Genomic DNA, 17,679 nt, shown 5'->3' with positions numbered 1-17,679 from the left:
ACCCCTCCCGACTCTTTTCGTCTTGTACCGTAATTTCTCTCCTGGTTGGGCCTGCTTGCCACCAGATGTTTGTGGTTATGACGCTGTATGAAACGGTACCTGACGCAGCCCCTGCTGGGTTGGATGCTCCCCACTTTTTATTTTTCTGGTTTATTTCTTCCCAGAAAGGCAGATGGGATGGATTTCAATCGTCATCGTATTATTATTTGGCAATATGATTTAGGTGTCCAATCTTTCCCTCATCCATCTGTTTCCCCCCTCCCTCCAGAAGTCTAGAATAATTTTAAAAATAAAAATAAATAATAGTAGTTATCTAGTACGGAGTAGTAAGTAATTAATTGAATATATCTTGGGAGGGACCCCCCGTCGCGCTGCTGCTTATCATCTTGCTGGCTTCTTCTCTGGCTTCTCTTTTTCTTCTCTTCTCTCCCCCATTCTCCATCCAATCCCTCTCTCCATCTCTCCTCAATTGCTTCTTCCTTCTCTCTCCCCCTCCATCTTCCCCTCCATCACCTTCTCTTACTGCTGCTCCCATCGTGCCTGGTATGTGTACTATCCTCTTCTGCCTCCCCTCTGATCCATTGTTTGCCTTCCGCTGTCGCACCAATGGCCTGTCGTCGAAGCGTTGCCCATGACCGAAACGATCGTCACTCGCTTGGACGTGGCAATTGGCATACACACGTACCCCTCATTCCAAGCTCGCTCCCTCTCCCCCAGCCAGCATTTAGAATTGTCCTGCTGGCCAATTCCACTCTTTCTTCCCCCCTATTTTTTTCCCATTGACTTCCCGAGCTGCTCCCATTCTTTCAAGCTCCCTGACACCTCGCTAACCTTTCTTCCCGTCTCAAGTGAGCAGTGACTAGCTACCCGCCGTCGCATCCCGTGTTTACATCCTTACACCCTCCCTCCTACAACCACTCCTCCTTCATACAATGGCTTCCAAGGCTTTGCCCAGTCACCTCAGAGCTCCCGCGAGCGACTCCGCGAGTGCTGCCTCCTTCGGCAAGCACCACGGAAAGTCTCAGTCTCACATGGTAAGTTTTGTCGCTGTGTGATGTTTCCTTGTTGCACCGTTGTCCGTGGTCCACCCTTTCGCTCGCGCCTTCTACGAACGGCTTCCAGCCTACCAGGAGGAGCTGGAGGATGGCAAGAGGGAGGAGCGCGATTGCTCTAGGCAGATCGGATCTCAAGAATCAACTGGTCCTTCGCGCTCTTCTCTTCTCCATCTCTCTGCCTCTCGTTTTGCTGCAACCATTATAAAATGGACGAGAATTATCCTTATATTATCGTTGGGCTGGGTGTATCAATGGCAATCAGCCATGTGATACGTCATGTCGCCGATATACATAATCCAGAAGGGGCAATATGCCTAGTGCTTCTCATTCTTTCTATTTGCATACCGATGGCTCTGCAGGATGGGGTCGAATCATGTTTCCATACATGCATGTCTCTCGTTACCCCGCCTGCGTCTTTCGCGTTCTTCTCAATGTTTGTGTTCTATGACCGACTACTGAGCATTTCTGCCGCTGCCTTTGATCCCCCGCATGTCTTCGTTCCGGTGATTGCAGGCGTGCTTTTTATGTTCTTTTACTTGTTAAGTGTCCTGCCCCATCAAGTTGTGTCATGGGGCTGTGATTCTGTCCTTGCCCCTCCTGGCTTGGGCATTGTTGCGTATCCACGTTACGTCTTTGGGGTGGTCTGTCAGTTTTATATTTGGCAGGATGCATTTCATTCCATATATACGTGGGTGACAGACAGGGTCCACGTGCAGAGGCCACCGTGGATACAGCGGCTACAGGACATTGCAACTGCAACTGCAACTGTTTGGTTATGGTATATTCTAACCTCCGTCTTTATAAAACAGGCCTTCGAGAATGCCTCCACTAGCGTGGCTGCCTCTCAGATGCGCAATGCCCTGAACGCCCTCGCCGAGACCGTCCCCGATGCCGCGGAGCGCAAGCGCTTCGAGGCCGAGATGGACAACTTTTTCGCCCTCTTCCGCAGATTCCTCAACGACAAGGCCAAGGGCAACGAGGTCAACTGGGACCGCATCGCCCCTCCCCAGCCCTCTCAGGTCGTCAATTACAACGATCTCGGCAGCGAGGCCTCCGTTGAGTTCCTGAACAAGCTGGCTGTCGTTAAGCTCAACGGTGGTCTGGGTACCTCCATGGGCTGTGTCGGTCCCAAGTCCGTCATTGAGGTCCGTGAGGGCATGTCCTTTTTGGATCTGTCCGTCCGCCAGATCGAGCACCTCAACCGCACCTTTAACGTCAACGTGCCCTTCGTCCTGATGAACTCCTTCAACACCGACCAGGACACCCAGTCGATCATCAAGAAGTACCAGGGCCACAACGTCGACATCATCACCTTCAACCAGTCCCGTTACCCCCGTATCATCAAGGACTCTCTCCTCCCCGCCCCCAAGTCCTTCGACGCCCCCCTGCAGGACTGGTACCCTCCCGGTCACGGTGACGTTTTCGAGTCCCTGTACAACTCCGGTACCCTGGACAAGCTCCTCGAGCGTGGTGTCGAGTACATCTTCCTGTCCAACGCCGACAACCTGGGTGCTGTCGTCGATCTCCGCATTCTTCAGCACATGGTTGACACCCAGGCTGAGTACATCATGGAGTTGACCGACAAGACCAAGGCTGACGTCAAGGGTGGTACCATCATTGACTACGAGGGCAAGGCCCGTCTGCTCGAAATTGCTCAGGTCCCCAAGGAGCACGTCAACGAGTTCAAGTCCATCAAGAAGTTCAAGTACTTCAACACCAACAACATCTGGATGAGCCTCCGTGCCATCAAGCGTGTGGTGGAGGAGAATGAGCTGGAGATGGAGATCATCGCCAACGAGAAGTCCATCCCTGCTGACAAGAAGGGTGAGGCCGACCAGGCCATCTACCAGCTGGAGACCGCCGTTGGTGCTGCCATCCGCCACTTCAAGAACGGACACGGTGTCAACGTTCCCCGTCGCCGCTTCCTGCCCGTCAAGACCTGCTCCGACCTGATGCTGGTCAAGTCTGACCTGTACCGCCTGGAGCACGGTCAGCTTGTCATGGACCCCAACCGTTTCGGTGGCGTCCCCGTCATCAAGCTCGGTTCCGACTTCAAGAAGGTCTCTGACTTCCAGAAGCACATCCCCAGCATCCCTCGCATTGTCGAGCTGGACCACCTCACCATCACCGGTGCCGTCAACCTGGGCCGCAACGTGCAGCTCAAGGGAACTGTCATCATTGTGGCCACGGAAGGCAGCACCATTGACATCCCTCCGGGTTCCGTGCTTGAGAACTGCGTTGTGCAGGGATCCCTGCGCATCCTGGAACACTAGATTGGTGCATCCATGGGCGGCCGCTTAATTCCTACTTCCGAAAAAGGTCGTCGTTGCCCCTTTGTCTCATCTGGGATGATACCGAGGCACGAATTGGCTAGGTGGGCTTGATAGAATTTCTGTTTGAGCGGAGTCACTTGTCTTCTTCTTCGCCGAGGCCATTTATTCTGGTCGTTTAGTGTTCTTTAATTGGAAGCATTCTGCGCCCTCTTCTCTCTCCTGGACGCCGGAATGCTGGGTCAAAAAGGGTTTCTCAGGAGGAAAAAAGCTGCAGAGTGTGGGGGCCAGCGTTTAGCTAGGAGATATCACCGTACGTAATGTCCAATTCATACCATTCACCTTTGGATCTTTGTATCATATGAGAATTTGCATGAGTCGTAGGAGTAGATGTTGATTGTCATGCGTGGCTGGAATATCACGTGCAAATGGCTCTCTGTATCCGCCGGAACGGGCTTCCGCTGCCTTGTTTCTGTGCCATCTATTGTCCCCTGCAACTTGCTTCGGCGGAAATCTAGCTCCATGTTGGCTTCTCACTGGGTTGGCTTGTTTCAGTCGCGATCATCGCAGCTGCAACGTTCATAGTTTTCCATTCTGATGGACGGCCATCAGAACGGTTGCGGTCCCGGCCGCCGTCCAAGGCCTCGCCCCGTGTTCTACAACTGCTCGGACATGGTTTCCTGACGCCTCTAACGTAGGTGGTGTCCGTTTAATCTACGTCATAAGAAGGTAAATAATTTGCAGAATAACAATGGTAAGGGGGCATGTGCCTGCTCGACGGGCCTTTTCTCCCCTGTCCTCCAACTATATTGGTTCGCCACTCCGTGTTGTGGATGTTTGGCCAATACAGACTCTTTCTATCTAATCATTCCCACCCCCACACTCCCTCTCAGGGGAAACACTTAATGACGTTCCACTGCTTTCATCTCTATGAACATGCAACATGACTGAATTCGGCAGTCAACAACACCGTCAGCTGGCGCCGGGTCCGTCGCCCACCAAGTCGGACAAGTTTCCACCGGGTGATAGCCCCCCTGGGGATAGCTTTCGGACCGCTTCGGATGTGTCGAAGAAACGCGTGTCTATGGCTTGCTTGGCTTGTAAGAAGTCCAAACGGAAGGTAGGTCTTTCTTACGAACAAACTGGGTGAAAGTGGCGAGCAGCCGTCTGGCATTGTATCTAATTCACCCTGACAGTGCTCTGGAACAGCACCATGTGACAACTGTCGTGCGTTCAACCGACAGTGCATTTTCGATGAGACGCTCGACCAGCGTCGAAGAGTAGCAGCAAAGCGTACGGCTGATGAGCTGAGCTATCACCGAGATATGCTGAACGATCTCTTGAAGGTGATGCGTGCAGAAGATCAGTCACATGCTCTGAAACTACTGGAATTCATCCGGAAGGATGCCACGGCCGAAGAAATTCGTACGTATATCGACGATACTCTAGGCCGGATTGAGGGATGCAGCAAGGTGAGTGACGCGGCGGAAAGGCAGCTACAGCAGGTTAGACAGGTGATCGATGTCGAAGGAGCTGGGCCGTCGTTCCGTCCCAAGGTTATGGATATCCATTACTTATGCAACGAAGTCCCTCACAGGGTCCCCGCAGAGCCCTGGACCACCGTAACCGGCGATGCTGATCTCGTCTCTCATCTCGTCTCTCTCTACTTCACATGGGACTATCCCTTTCATGCCTTTCTCGACCGCGATGTCTTCCTCAAGCATATGCGGAAGGGTAACACCAATTCGGAGTTTTGCAGTCCATTCCTTGTGAACGCTCTGCTCACCAACGCTTGCGTAGGTCTTCTAATCTCTTGTTTATGAATCTATCACATCTAGTCATCCAACCGGGTGTGTATACTGGTCTTCTTCAGTGGAGGGTCTTTGGAATGTCAGCTAAATGTCGGTTTACAGCACTTTTCAGATTACTCGGAAGCCTATGTCGAACCCGGGGATATTATGACCAAAGGGGCCGATTTCCTCGCGGAAGCGGAGCGTTTGAGAGAGGAAGGGCCTATGAAGCTGAGTCTGGCTAATCTGCAAGGCACGCTGTTGCTGCATGAGAGGTATGCAATATCGGGTGAAGACGATCTTGGCTATCGTATGCTCCATCAAGCCATCTGGACGGGCGAATCTCTGGGTCTCATCGGACCAAGGAAATTTAGCCTGAATCCGGGTCAGATCTCTGATGATATGGATATTTCGATCAAGCGGACGGCTTGGGGTTTGTTTCATATTGACACGTGAGCTAGCCAAACCTGCTATGTCTCAGGGATGAAGCCACTGACAGTAATCCCGACAGTGTCGTGCATGCCGATTTTCTGCGGCCCAGCCTTATTGACAAGGTCAACCTCGAACGGCCCAATCGGTATAGCGCCGAAGACTCGAGCTTGTGGTACCCTTACCCCTCTCATCAATCTGCTCGGCCGTCCTACTTGAGCTACTACTTTAACGAATCATGCAACCTGTGTGAAATTGCACGAGACATATCACAGCGGCTCTTTGGGATCGACGCCAACGCTGCTTCTGCCGAGCACCTACGTCAGATGCAGGAAACCCTGTATGAAAGGCTGCGTGGCTGGTATAGTAAGCTGCCGGATATCTTCGATCCGTATCATAGGCCACCACCGTACATCATATTGTTGAGGTAAGGACTCTACATACATTTTTAGCCTCTGTGGATTTTTAGATGTTCTGTGGCAGCTACAGATAATGGCAAGGTGCTGACAGGAGCAGAATGCGCTACCATACGTTGGTGATCAACATCTTCACCTTCAGGACTGAGCGACCCAGGAATACTCCCGACTCCGAGGCACCAAAAACACCCGAGAGCCCACCGGGACTAAGCCCCCTGCCCAAGTATAATACCGTAGGCATCGTACAATCTGCAGCGCGCGCAATAGCTGCCCTGACGGTTCTTCACCGACGAGAATATGGCATCAGTCGTGCTCATCATTTTGCCATGTATGCAATCAACCTGGCACTCTTCACGTTGCTGGAGTCTGGGACGTTCGATGTCTTAGACCCTGACTTTCTTGCGCTTGCCAGCTCTTTCTCCAATATTGCCAGTCGGTCGCCGTTGGGACGGTCTCTCCTCCACATCTTCCGGCAGGCTGTTCATGCCAAAGGGCAAGGCAGGCGGCTGCGAGAATCGAATGCGGTCTCGGATGATCTCAAGGCGATGTTTGACGAAGAATCTACATCGGCATCCCGGTGGGATGAGTATGCCGCAGGATTACAAAAGCTGGAGACGGACGAACGCTACCGCAGAGTCTGGGATGGGGAGTTCAGTCTTTTCGACATGCTCGATCGATATGAGAGTCTGAGCTTGGGCAAAGATGAAATTGCGCCTGAGCGGCTGCGCTGTTGATGGGGGTCGTCCCCAGCTCGAATTCGGAGATTGATTTTGTTCCTTTCACATGGCAATTACGAGGCGTACCGCGACATCTTACTTTTTCAGTTTATGCTTTTTTCTTTTTGGGCTTCCGTGGACCAGCTATGATTTCCGCGGGAGAGAGGCGCTCGGGCGTACGCTGTGCTGCGAGCAGATAATTTCCTATAATACATCAACGAGAGTTGACTTATCGCATGAACTTCCGTTCTCCCCGAACTTTGGTCCGTGGAAAGTTTGTTACTCAGTGGTTTCCACTTTACATTTGCCTTGATCGTGCAGCAATTGAAGAGGACAAGCTTCAGGTCAATGACGTCACAACAGGTGACTTGCGACCTTCGCCCCTGATTTTCTGGCTGCTGAACCAACTTCTCTGCGACTTCTGTTTTTCTCCATCTCCTTGATGGATCACACTTTTGTTTTCGCCTCTGATCCGCGATGGAAGACGCGCCTGGATCATATCCCTTCGGCGTCGCCAACGCCGACGGTACCCCCCTCCAAATTGATCCCGAGAATCCTGCCGTGAGGGGCATCAACGAGTGGCCATGGGGTCCGATGAGCCCGGGGCTACCCCCTGTGGCCTTTCGCCCCTATTCTTTGCCCCAATTCATGGACCGACCGGGCCCCTATCCCTATCAATCGTCATCGTCATCATCCCGTGAAGTCTCGGGCTCCGCTGCCAAAGTCGCTATTCCCCGCACGGCCAGCTCAAGTAGCCAGTCACAACGCCGGCGGTCGGCGAGAGCCTGCGAGCCATGTCGACAGCGGAAGATCAAGTGTGATGGGAACAAGCCGGTGTGTCGACAGTGCATCGATCACAATGTCAGCTGCTTCTTCGTGGATGTCAAGCGAGTCCGTGATCAGAAACAGCTCGGGATTCTGGGCAAGAAGGTGGAACAATATGAGCATCTGCTGCAAGATCTGGAGAAGGAAGTCGATGAGAATGCGGCCAGACGCATTCGTAAAGTCCTTAGGGTAAGTCGCGGTGCCTACTGATTGGCCTATACATTGCCAGTATCCCTTAGTCCTTCCTTGTCATATGCGGTCGCGCGATGTAGGATTCTATCTAACTGTAATGGGCGATCTGAAAGGGCACCGATATAACATCTCCTCCCGACGATGACGGCGACTCCGACTCTGGGACCTCGTCCATCGGTTCGCTAGAGGCACTCGACTTAGTTGAAGAAGACTTGAACCGCAGCGAGAAAACGGTGGCTATGGGCTTCTATGGGAAGAATTCGGAAGTCGCTTGGATGCAGAGACTTGAAGATGAATCTGAAATCTGCAACCGGAGAAAGGACGATTCGGTCGATATGGAGGACAGGGTAGGAGGTGGGCACGCGACGTCATCGCAGCAAAAGCAGGAGACAGCGATGGCAGCAATGAGTTATTACCTGGATGATATCGGCGTCCCTTTACTCGATTCAGTTGATCCATATGCATTGCCCCCGAAGGACATAGCTGATCGGTTTTTCACTGCGTTTATGGACTCGGTCCATCCGTCATTCAACGTCGTCCGGAAGACGGCCTTTGTGTCCCAGTATCGACAGTTCTTCAGCCAGCCGGCCCAGCCTCCACAGCGTTGGTTGGCCATTCTGAACATGATATTCGCAATTGGATGTCGGTATACCAAAGCGACGACTGGCCGAACAGACGGCCGCGATTATGATGATCTGGTGTACTTGAACCGGGCACGCAAACTGACTCTCAGCGAGAAGTTCATCTTTGAGCATGCGGATCTTCAGCAAATCCAGGTCGAATTTCTGGTGGCCTTGTATTTTGTCAGCATGAGTCAAATAAATAGGTAAGTTTGGCCCAGGTAGGAGAGTTTGTTAATCACTTGCTGAAATTAGTTCTACTGTAGGGCGTTCAAATTCTCCAGTATGGCCTTCCGATCTGCTGTATCCCTGGGAATCAACTTGCGCTTCGTCGACGATCGCACACAGTATCCTGCCAAAGAGGCCCGCATTCGGCTGTGGTGGTCGATATTCCTCTTGGAGCATCTCCTCACTGCCATCACCGGACGGCTCTCTTGCGTGGGCGAAAACCTGAGCGCCACGCCACTGCCGCTTCCGTTCGAAGAGGAGGCGTTCGGTAGACCAGACGTCCTTCCTCTTCTCCAAGACTCTTCCCTGCGCATGACTCGTTTGAAGCTGACTCTGCTGCAGTCGGAAGAGGAATCACGCGCCGATGTAAGCTGGCTCTCGTCCTGCGAGCCCAGCCCATCGCTATACTTCCACTGCATTGTGGATCTAGCCACCATCACCCAGTCCATCATCAACAAGGTATACAGTATCCAAGGCCTCCGAGAGCGCTCCAGCCAGGTAGAGCAGCGGATCCGTAGATTCAGCAGCATTCTAGACATGTGGCTCAGCAAGGTCCCCGAAGCCTATCGTTTTAGCTCCGGGAGCGGCGACCAGCTGGACCTACCCAAGGAGCGTAGCGCTCCGTGGATGCGAGAACGCATCTCCCTAGCCATGAGCTACTACAGTGCCCGTATCACCCTTTGCCGTCCGTGCCTCACACATACTGGACTCGGGCCGGGCGTCGCATCCCCGGACCCAGCAGTTCCGCCGTCTGCGCGGGCAGGTTCGCGTCGCAACTCCGGCAGTCGCGTGCACTTCAACACTTCCATGGCGTTGACATGTGTCCGCTCAGCTCGGTCCCTTCTCTGCTGTCTCCCCCCCAAACCGGACATCACTTGGCTGACTACTATGACCCCTTGGTGGTGCATTATGCATTACATCATGCAAGCAACAACAGCCATCCTTCTTCACCTATCCAGCCTCCCCTCCAGATCTGACGACGACCCCATGCACCAACTCGCCGCCGATGTCGAAGCCACAGCCCAAGAGACCAAGAAAGCTCTGCGCTGGCTTCATCACATGGCCTACAAGTACCCCGCCGCCCGACGTGCTTTCCGCCAATGCAACAGTATCGTACGACGGATTGCTCCAAGCTTAGGCATTGATATCAGTGACATACCCTGCGGCAAAGACCTACCTACTGAGGACGATGCGTATCATTTACGAGATATTGACAATACCCCGAATTCCCACGATACAGTCATGGAGTTTGAACGGCATCATTGATGATAAAACTTGTTTTTTCTTCTCCTTTTGGCACTTTTTCAATATTGAACTCTGACTTGTGCACGGCATCTTCGGGCTTATACCCACATCTTGGCGTCTTTACCTTGATTCTAAGCTTCTAGGATACGATACGATACCACCTATTTGTCGTCGTCGTCGTCGTCGTTCGTCGTGCCCTTTTCACTTTTAAAATTCTTACGGTTGTGATGATGTGATATGATTTGATTGATAGTGTGTTGATTCGTTCTGTTTAAATTGGCAAAATTACATGTATTACTAATGTCTAGCTATCTATATTAAGTAGACCAAAATTGATAATGTATTATTATAATGATTAGAAGCTAGCTATGCGATTCTTGACTACGTGTCCCTTCACTAGTTTTCTGACATAGTAACTAATAATCCCTCATCCACAAAGCAAGCCAAGTAAGACAGACAGACAGACAAAACCATGATCAAGAATAATACCGAAAGATGAGAGCATTTGAAGATTCCTTGGTTATACATATGAAATTTATAAACTAGACTACATGTGTAGTAGTAGTCCAAGGTACATATTGTATGATACATGAATCAGTGGAATGAGAGTTTTCTTTGGGATGAACTTTAATTATATTTGGGATGGTTATGGTATTCTGGCATGTGATTTGGGTGGCTAGGTAATCGGGTATAGTTAACTGGAGGTATATATGATATATGAATGAATGAATGAATGATGTATGGAGATGGAGATCGGAGATGGTATGTTTTGGATGAGATTTAACAAGTATGGGAGTTGGTAGTTGAGGTCACGATCTTTATGAATGTGTGTTTGATAGGGGGGTTTTTTTCTTTTGGGGTTGTGTTTTGAGGGTTGGTGGAGCTGCTAATTTAGAGATTATATTGGAGAGGGGGTTGGTTTATTGTTATACATGTAGTACCGTGTTTGGTGGATAGTGTACATATACTGTATAAGATGCGAGATTTAGGTTAGTTATAATAAATATTGATGTATTCATATGATATGTAGATACTAGCAGACTTTGCATCATAGTAGGTTGGGTATGGGTGCGGAGATTTTCATCTTGGAGATGATATGTTATTGCATTGTAGAAAGGCCTTAACCAGAACCTAGGTTTGGTGCTGAGCATGTTCAGATTAGAAGAAAAATCTCAGGATCTGGCCTGAATGTCTATAGGTAGTATTGTTCTTAGATCTATTAGGTTATAATCTTGGACGAAGTCAATGGCGATTTCCCCCTTATTGAACTCCAAGGTAGCGAGGAGAAGGTCGGACATGATGAATCAGTTCTTGAATGTATAAGTAAGGCAATGGTTTATAACTAAAGTTACTCTCTATAACTGGCTATTCAACGCAAGTAACACAACAATGCTGAGAGTCTTCATATAACATCAATCAATTTCGTAGAAGGTAGGTATTAGTAGTTTTCGAGAAGCTTTACAACCCCCTCATGGTCATATATGACTGCCCATTCCCGAGGAGTCTGGTCATCCGAACCCTTATAGTTAACGTCCACCCTTCCTGTGTCAAGCAGAAGTTTTACAACTTCCTCATGGCCATGTATGGCTGCCCCTATTTCACGAAAAACTTGCTGGACTTCTTCCTCGCCATTACCACCTAGGTGAATTATCTGTAGTTCGGTTTCCAGCTCCCGAAATCGATGCTCTATGTGAGGATACGGTCTGCTTTTGTCATCAAGAATTTCAACTTCCGGTCCTTGTAGTGTCCTTGGTAGAACATGTTGATAGCTTCGATAAGTTCATCCCGATCTCGGCACTCATCCAATGCATCCAGAATGCAAATAATTTCTCCCGCTGTTGCCTGAGCAGAGACCAACATGAGTATATCCCATAATATGTGGAACGACTGGAGAAGATTTTCGCCATGATTATGCACTCTATTTACATCCTCATCTGATAGAAGCTGGGGCTGTGCAAGAAATATTTGGTATGAGATAGATGACAGTGCACTAACTGCACTTCTTCGATCCGGGAAATCATCTTTAAAGAAGAAATAGCACACGGTCTGCTGCTCATTGCCAACTAGGACCTCATCCACCAGGTACCTTGTTAGAACGACTTGCCACAACCGGGATCAGCTGAGATCCATAGTAGACCGGCGAGACCGTGACTTGAACACTGTTGCCAATTAGTGAATTTCGGATGCGTTGTGAACCATTCACAGGTTCTGGGGACTCGTCTATCATTTCTGTTTTTCCGGTCCTCGTAAGGACAAGTGTCGAGCAGATCTAAAAATCTTTCTACTCTCTCGTCTCGAGAGAGGTTGAACACTGCGCTAATAGAATGCAGTGTCAGCTATGCTTAGCTTATTATGGAGAATCAAACAGTGAACATGAGATTTTCAGGCTTAGAGAATGTTAGTCTTACCAAAGGTATATTGAATGCTACCATCATTGGTCCCAGCCTGGCAGCCAGAGTTTGGACCCTCGACTTCAACCAATATCATTGTGGAAGCAGACAATAATAGAATTGGTATGAAAGACCATTATAAGACAAAGAGCGCTAAGTGGATGACAAGTCAGTCACAATCCAGCCCCCACTGTCAGGTGACGGAGACCCGCAGCTGTGCTTTAGTGACTACTTGATTCAGTCTACCTGGCTAGATGATCTCCGATCATGGTGTTCCTGAAAGTTGCAAACAAGAGATGGGTGGTTGGTAGTGTAAGTTGTGATCATGGTCAGAGACCAAATAGGCGGTGGCGGAGGATCAGGTGATGCCTGGCAAGAGTGAACGTCTCAACAGGCAATTCTATTGGAATACCGAGGCAACAAACCGGGCACAGATAACTACTTTATCTACAGTAGATGTTGGAGTCAAAATTAATGTACGTACTTGTTATTTCATTTCATGTACCTGAACTTAACTTAATTGCAAGGGGCTTAAACGAAAAGTATAAACGAGGTAACAAAACACAAACGACTTGCAAAAGACACATACAACTGATGCAAGGGCTTAACATAACATGACTAACTGAATTGGGGTTATTGGGTTACTCGATCATCATGATAGAAATGGAACCGACAACACGCGCACAAGCTATTTGACAAACAAGACAATAAACTGATCGGCAGATAAGAGGAGAGAGGCTCGCCAGAAGAACATCCACAAAGATGATAGTGTTGATTGATGATGATGATGATAGTGGTAAAGCCAGGAATTAAACAGTAAACCATGGAAGTAACAAAATTAGATGGACGGCATCAGTGCGTTTTCGTGATATCTAGAGGGTAAAACAAAGCAGCTAGACAGGCAAGTACGATTCAGCTAAGAATCACATCTGCTGGGGCATTATGAAGGCCCGCTTGCGCGGGTCGTCGTCCACAGGCGCACCGCGCTTCTGCGGCGGATTCAGAGTCATTGGCTCAGGATGTTGCGGTTGTGCGTGGGGATGGAGATGGGGATGTAGCTGAAATTGGGCGTGAGGATGGGGGTGAGCCTGAGGATGATGAGGGTGAGGATGACCCTGCGCTTGGGCGTGCAGCTGATGAGGCTGCAGTTGGTGATGCATTGCTGCATGTGGTTGGGCCGGGATTGGCATTTGACGGGGCTGTGGCTGTGGCTGCTGTTGCGCTTGTGTCTGTGGTTGAGGATGCATTTGACGGGGTTGCGCTTGAGCCTGGGGCTGGGGTTGAGCCTGCACTGACCGGGCCTGAGGCTGTGGCTGAGCCTGAGCTTGTATTTGACGTGGTTGAGGCTGAACCGGTGTGTGAGCTTGATTCTGAGCCTGCATTTGTCTAGGCTGCTGTGCTTGTGCCTGTGCCTGCTGCGCAGCTTGCCCAGAGCGGGACTGCGACTGCGGTTGCGCCTGCTGTTGCTGGTTGGCCTGGGTATTGGTGTGAGGTTGAGGTTGCGCTTGGAACTGATGTTGGAGTGCCTGAAATTGGGCCTGGCTGGACGTATGCATCTGATTTGTGTGAGACTGCGTCTTAGACTGGCCTGCCATTTGGCCGTGCATCTGTTGAGGCTGCTGCGGAGTGACTTGGAATTGATGGAATGACTGGTATGGTTGTGAAGGCTGTGCCGGTTGCGGCTTGGACTGGGGCTGATTTTGCGCCTGTGATTGTACCGAAGACTGGGGTTGGACCTGTGAGTGCTGTGGCTGCTGTAGCACCTGGCTCTGGGCTCCAGCTTGATTTTGATCAGCCTGAGGCTGTCCACCTGCAGCAGCGGCGGCCGCCGCCGCTTCAGCAGCCTTTCGTGCTTCAACATCAGCCTTGCGTGGCCGTCCACGGGGCCGACCAGTGCCTGGCTTGGACGAAGGCTTCTTTGGCGGTCTAGGCTTGGGAGGCACGTTGCCTTGTTCTGACTTGCGAGGCCGCCCGCGACGACGCTTTTGGGGAATAGGATTCCCGTCCGGACCGATAATCGGTTGCGGTGGTGGTGCGGGCGCAGGAGCGGGAGCTGCAACTGCAGGTGTACCATCAGCATTAGTTGTGGGGGCTGGAACCACCATCGTTGTGCCATCGGGTGCTGTTGTTGTCACCGTCTGGGCCTTCTTTGGCTTTTTCGGCCTGGGTTTCTTTTCTTCGCCTGGCACAACGGGCTTCCTTGGACGACCTCTCTTTTTCGGCGTTGGCGTGGCAGTATTTGTTGGAGCAGCGCCAGCTGTAGGAGCAGCCCCTGCGGTGGCAGGTCCCTGGACTGCACTAGATGTACCAGCAGGAGTGAAAGTGGGGCCTGAACCAACACCAGATACTGGAGCGGGAGCGGGAGTAGGGCCCGCAGCAGAGACCGGAGTAGGAGCCGGATATCCAGCTTGAGCTTGCCCATTGACCTGCGTAGCCTGTGTAGCGGGCGTAGCCGGGGACGCAGAAGGCTTAGACTGCTTCTTGCGTTGCTTGGTTCCAGTACTCTCAGGCTTCTCCTGTGCTGGAGCAAGGAGCTCCGGTCCAGACATGCTAGCGGACGCAGAAGCATGTGGTTGGTACTGCTGCTGAAGCTGTGCCTTTGCCTGTGCAGGCGATGGTTGCTGCTGCTGTACTTGATGTTGTTGCAACAGAGAAGGATGCTGCTGTGCTTGGGACTGGTGCAAGGCATGATGGTGCTGTTGCTGGGGATGTTGCTGCAGAATGGGGTGCTGCTGTTGCTGCGACTGCGGCTGCGGCTGTTGAGCTTGTACCTGTGTTTGCGCTTGTGGCTGTTGATATTGGCGCTGATATGCATGATGGAACTGAAGCTGCTGTGGTTGAGGCTGGTATGGCGACCGTTGAGCCTGCTGCTGCTGGAACCTTGACTGTTGTTGCTGGTATGTTTGCTGGGCTTGCTGCTGCTGGGCCTGAGTATGAGCGGGTTGTTGGGCCTGCTGTGCTGCTTGCTGCTGAGCCTGCTGTTGCGCCTGTTGCTGCGCCTGTTGCTGAGCTTGCTGTTGAGCTTGTTGCTGCGCCTGTTGCTGAGCCTGCTGAGCTTGCTGTTGAGCCTGCTGCTGGGCCTTTTGCTGTGCTTGCTGTTGAGCTTGCTGCTGAGCCTGTTGTTGCGCCTGTTGCTGAGCTTGCTGCTGGGCTTGCTGTGCTTTCTGCTGGGCCTGTTGCTGGGCTTGTTGTTGAGCCTGCTGTGCTTTCTGCTGAGCTTGTTGCTGGGCCTGCTGCTGAGCTTGCTGGGCCTGCTGCTGCTGATACGTCTGATGGGCATGTTGCTGGTAAGGAGACTGCTGAGCCTGTGCCTGATAGGGAGAAGCCTGATGCTGGGCCTGCGGATATTGGGCCTGCGGATACTGGGCCTGCTGCGCTTGATACGGCGATGCTTGAGCTTGCTGGTAAGGAGATTGCTGCTGTGTATGCTGATACGGCGACGCTTGTTGTGTCTGTTGATACGCGGACTGAGGGAAGGCATGCTGAGGCTGAGCGGTGGTCAGCATCGGCGACGCCGCAGCAGAGGTTTGCGTCGTGGGATGCGTGTGCGGCGTCTGTCGATGCTGAAGATGTTGCTGTTGCAGTCGGTCAAAAGACTGCTGGGGAGAAGCAAGACCCATCGCATGCGCATGCGGGGACATGGCAGCCTGCGCATTCATCGTGGGATGAGTACGGAAATTGGCCATGGGGTTCATATTCCGTTGCAGGCTTTGCAGGGATAGATAGGGATCCTTCAGCTGGCCAACGGAGTCGGCATTGCGAGACAGCAGATCGGACGAGCCCTGTGGCGGGTAATGTCCGGAGAACGGACTATAATGGCCGCCCGTGGGGAGGCCGACTACAGGGCCCGTGGAGGATGGGGTCATTTTGCGGAGATCTGGGGACTGAGCCGCCAATTCCACCTGCGATTGACCCCGAAACAGGGCACCATTACTGGCCATACCGGGAGCATGATGGGGATGAGCAGCAGCCGCGGCAGTCATAGACGGGGACTGCAGATGGTGCTGCTGTTGGTGCTGCGGATGAGCATTTTGCTGGGGCGGGCGTTGTTGATGAAACGAATGCCCATTATAGCCCATCATCTTGACGGGACGAGGATGAGAGTGAAAAGAAAATCACTCAATGGCTGACGTGGTGGTTATTTTCAATGGCCTTTATTATTTTTTATTATCTTTTTTGCCTTGTTTTCCCTGATGAAGATGGATTGATTGTCAGGGACACTCAGATAGCGGGCATGTGACCACCACCGCGTCTGCACCAAACGAACGACACGCTTCCTCTTGGGGGGTGAGAACGAGAGAAAGAGCGAGGCAGGGAACACCAATTCCAGTGCAAAGAGCAGCAGCAGTCAGAAAAAGACGCGCACTGAGGCGCGTATTTCTGAAACTGAAGAAGAGCCGTGCGACCGGCTGCTTTGCTACTGCTGCTGCTTTGCTTTGCTGCTGCGATTTTGCGGCGGTGGATAACACGAAATAATAATAATAATAAAATGAGTCGGATTCCCACCCCAAAGCGGAATCAGAAAAAAAGCGTGACTGACAAGACGGGACAAAAATGCGGGATTCGGTGCCTAGTTTGTGTGGCCTGAGGTATCAACACACACCACACTTACTGACGTTGCTGACTGAGAGAGCAATACGGCGGATCCACAGCGACCAAAAGCGCAATTGTTGGGAGAGGCGAAATTCCCAGGGGGACAGCTTGAGGGGGCGCCCGACAGGCAATGCAAGGTTGACCAGGGAAACAGGAGCAAAGAAGACCGTGAATGCCGGGAAAAGAGACCTCAAACCACTCAGGAAGCGATGCCTGGATGTATCCTGAAGTCGTGAGATGGTCGCGCGCGATGATTTGTTTGGGATCTTGATGGACTCCGTTCCTTTTTTCGTTATTATTATTTTTTATTTTTTATTTTCGATTTTTTTAATTTTTTGCTTTGGGCTTTTTGGATTTTCGAATTTTGGATTTTATTTTCTGCCCCCCGGGAGCGCACACGTGACTTCTCGGCCAGCTGGCCACTCACAGTGCGCACGCAGGCTGGTCGGGCGGGGTTCATTATTATTTTGTGTGGAAGGCACCCATCGGGCACTCATGGCGACTGCTTAGTGATGCAGCAGAGAACAGCTTTCCAGTCAGCATCTAACTGACTCGATAGATAGAGGGAACGGAGAAAGATTCTCGAGTAATCTAATTTCGAAAAGAAAGATCGAATTCGGGTGGACAAACAGTGCACAGGGTACCTGACATTTCTGCACTAAAGGGTAGTCGAGTCCTACGTAACTAAACCAAAGTAACTTAATGAGGGGGGTGTGGGTGGAAGACTAAAAAGAAAATTAAAAAAATCATAATTGAAAAATAAAATAGAAATTCACCCATAATAATAAAAACCCCATGCTATTCAGGGCCGAATAAAGTAAGTAAAAATAAAAAATAAAGATAACCCAAAATTCCTTGCCCCTCCACCACCCCCTTCCCACCACAAAATAAAAATTCAAAATGGAAAATA

At 51.1% G+C, this 17,679-nt stretch overlaps 4 protein-coding genes across 4 annotated transcripts; 3 read left to right on the top strand and 1 right to left on the bottom strand.

Moving 5' to 3' along the window:
* The first annotated feature begins 895 nt into the window (after positions 1–895).
* ugp1 (UTP glucose-1-phosphate uridylyltransferase) lies at positions 896–3,604 on the top strand. Its single transcript, XM_025532407.1, has 2 exons — positions 896–1,034; positions 1,865–3,604. Exons 1-2 carry the CDS (start codon positions 933–935, stop codon positions 3,326–3,328), a joined length of 1,566 nt encoding a protein of 521 aa, XP_025382583.1. The 5' UTR covers positions 896–932; the 3' UTR covers positions 3,329–3,604.
* A 485-nt stretch (positions 3,605–4,089) lies between these two features.
* BO83DRAFT_184393 (Zn(II)2Cys6 transcription factor) lies at positions 4,090–6,934 on the top strand. The gene is made up of 5 exons (XM_025526498.1): positions 4,090–4,445; positions 4,522–5,121; positions 5,239–5,567; positions 5,627–5,971; positions 6,061–6,934. The coding sequence occupies exons 1-5, from the start codon at positions 4,269–4,271 to the stop codon at positions 6,692–6,694; spliced, it is 2,085 nt and encodes a 694-aa protein (XP_025382582.1). The 5' UTR covers positions 4,090–4,268; the 3' UTR covers positions 6,695–6,934.
* Positions 6,935–7,153: 219 nt separating this feature from the next.
* Positions 7,154–9,807, top strand: BO83DRAFT_432247 (transcription factor; the record flags this gene model as incomplete). The annotated part of the gene is made up of 3 exons (XM_025535611.1): positions 7,154–7,690; positions 7,807–8,519; positions 8,580–9,807. The coding sequence occupies 3 exons, from the start codon at positions 7,154–7,156 to the stop codon at positions 9,805–9,807; spliced, it is 2,478 nt and encodes an 825-aa protein (XP_025382581.1).
* Positions 9,808–12,652: 2,845 nt separating this feature from the next.
* On the bottom strand, positions 12,653–16,097 carry BO83DRAFT_383167 (uncharacterized protein). The gene has a single exon (XM_025532406.1). It carries the CDS (start codon positions 16,040–16,042, stop codon positions 13,100–13,102), a length of 2,943 nt encoding a protein of 980 aa, XP_025382580.1. The 5' UTR covers positions 16,043–16,097; the 3' UTR covers positions 12,653–13,099.
* Positions 16,098–17,679: the final 1,582 nt, after the last annotated feature.

This window comes from Aspergillus eucalypticola (assembly GCF_003184535.1).
Source record: "Aspergillus eucalypticola CBS 122712 chromosome Unknown BO83scaffold_42, whole genome shotgun sequence".
Lineage (NCBI taxonomy): Eukaryota > Fungi > Ascomycota > Eurotiomycetes > Eurotiales > Aspergillaceae > Aspergillus > Aspergillus eucalypticola.
This window is presented reverse-complemented; position numbering and strand designations above follow the sequence as displayed.

Bases quoted from the DNA above. Each gene is read 5' to 3' on its own strand.
- ugp1 (XM_025532407.1), top strand. From the start codon at position 933: ATGGCTTCCAAGGCTTTGCCCAGTCACCTCAGAGCTCCCGCGAGCGAC. The intron at 1,035-1,864 runs GTAAGTTTTGTC...TTTATAAAACAG, and splicing joins GAAAGTCTCAGTCTCACATG to GCCTTCGAGAATGCCTCCAC.
- BO83DRAFT_184393 (XM_025526498.1), top strand. From the start codon at position 4,269: ATGACTGAATTCGGCAGTCAACAACACCGTCAGCTGGCGCCGGGTCCG. The intron at 5,122-5,238 runs GTAGGTCTTCTA...GTCGGTTTACAG, and splicing joins CTCTGCTCACCAACGCTTGC to CACTTTTCAGATTACTCGGA. The intron at 5,972-6,060 runs GTAAGGACTCTA...TGACAGGAGCAG, and splicing joins CCGTACATCATATTGTTGAG to AATGCGCTACCATACGTTGG.
- BO83DRAFT_383167 (XM_025532406.1), bottom strand. From the start codon at position 16,042: ATGACCCCATCCTCCACGGGCCCTGTAGTCGGCCTCCCCACGGGCGGC.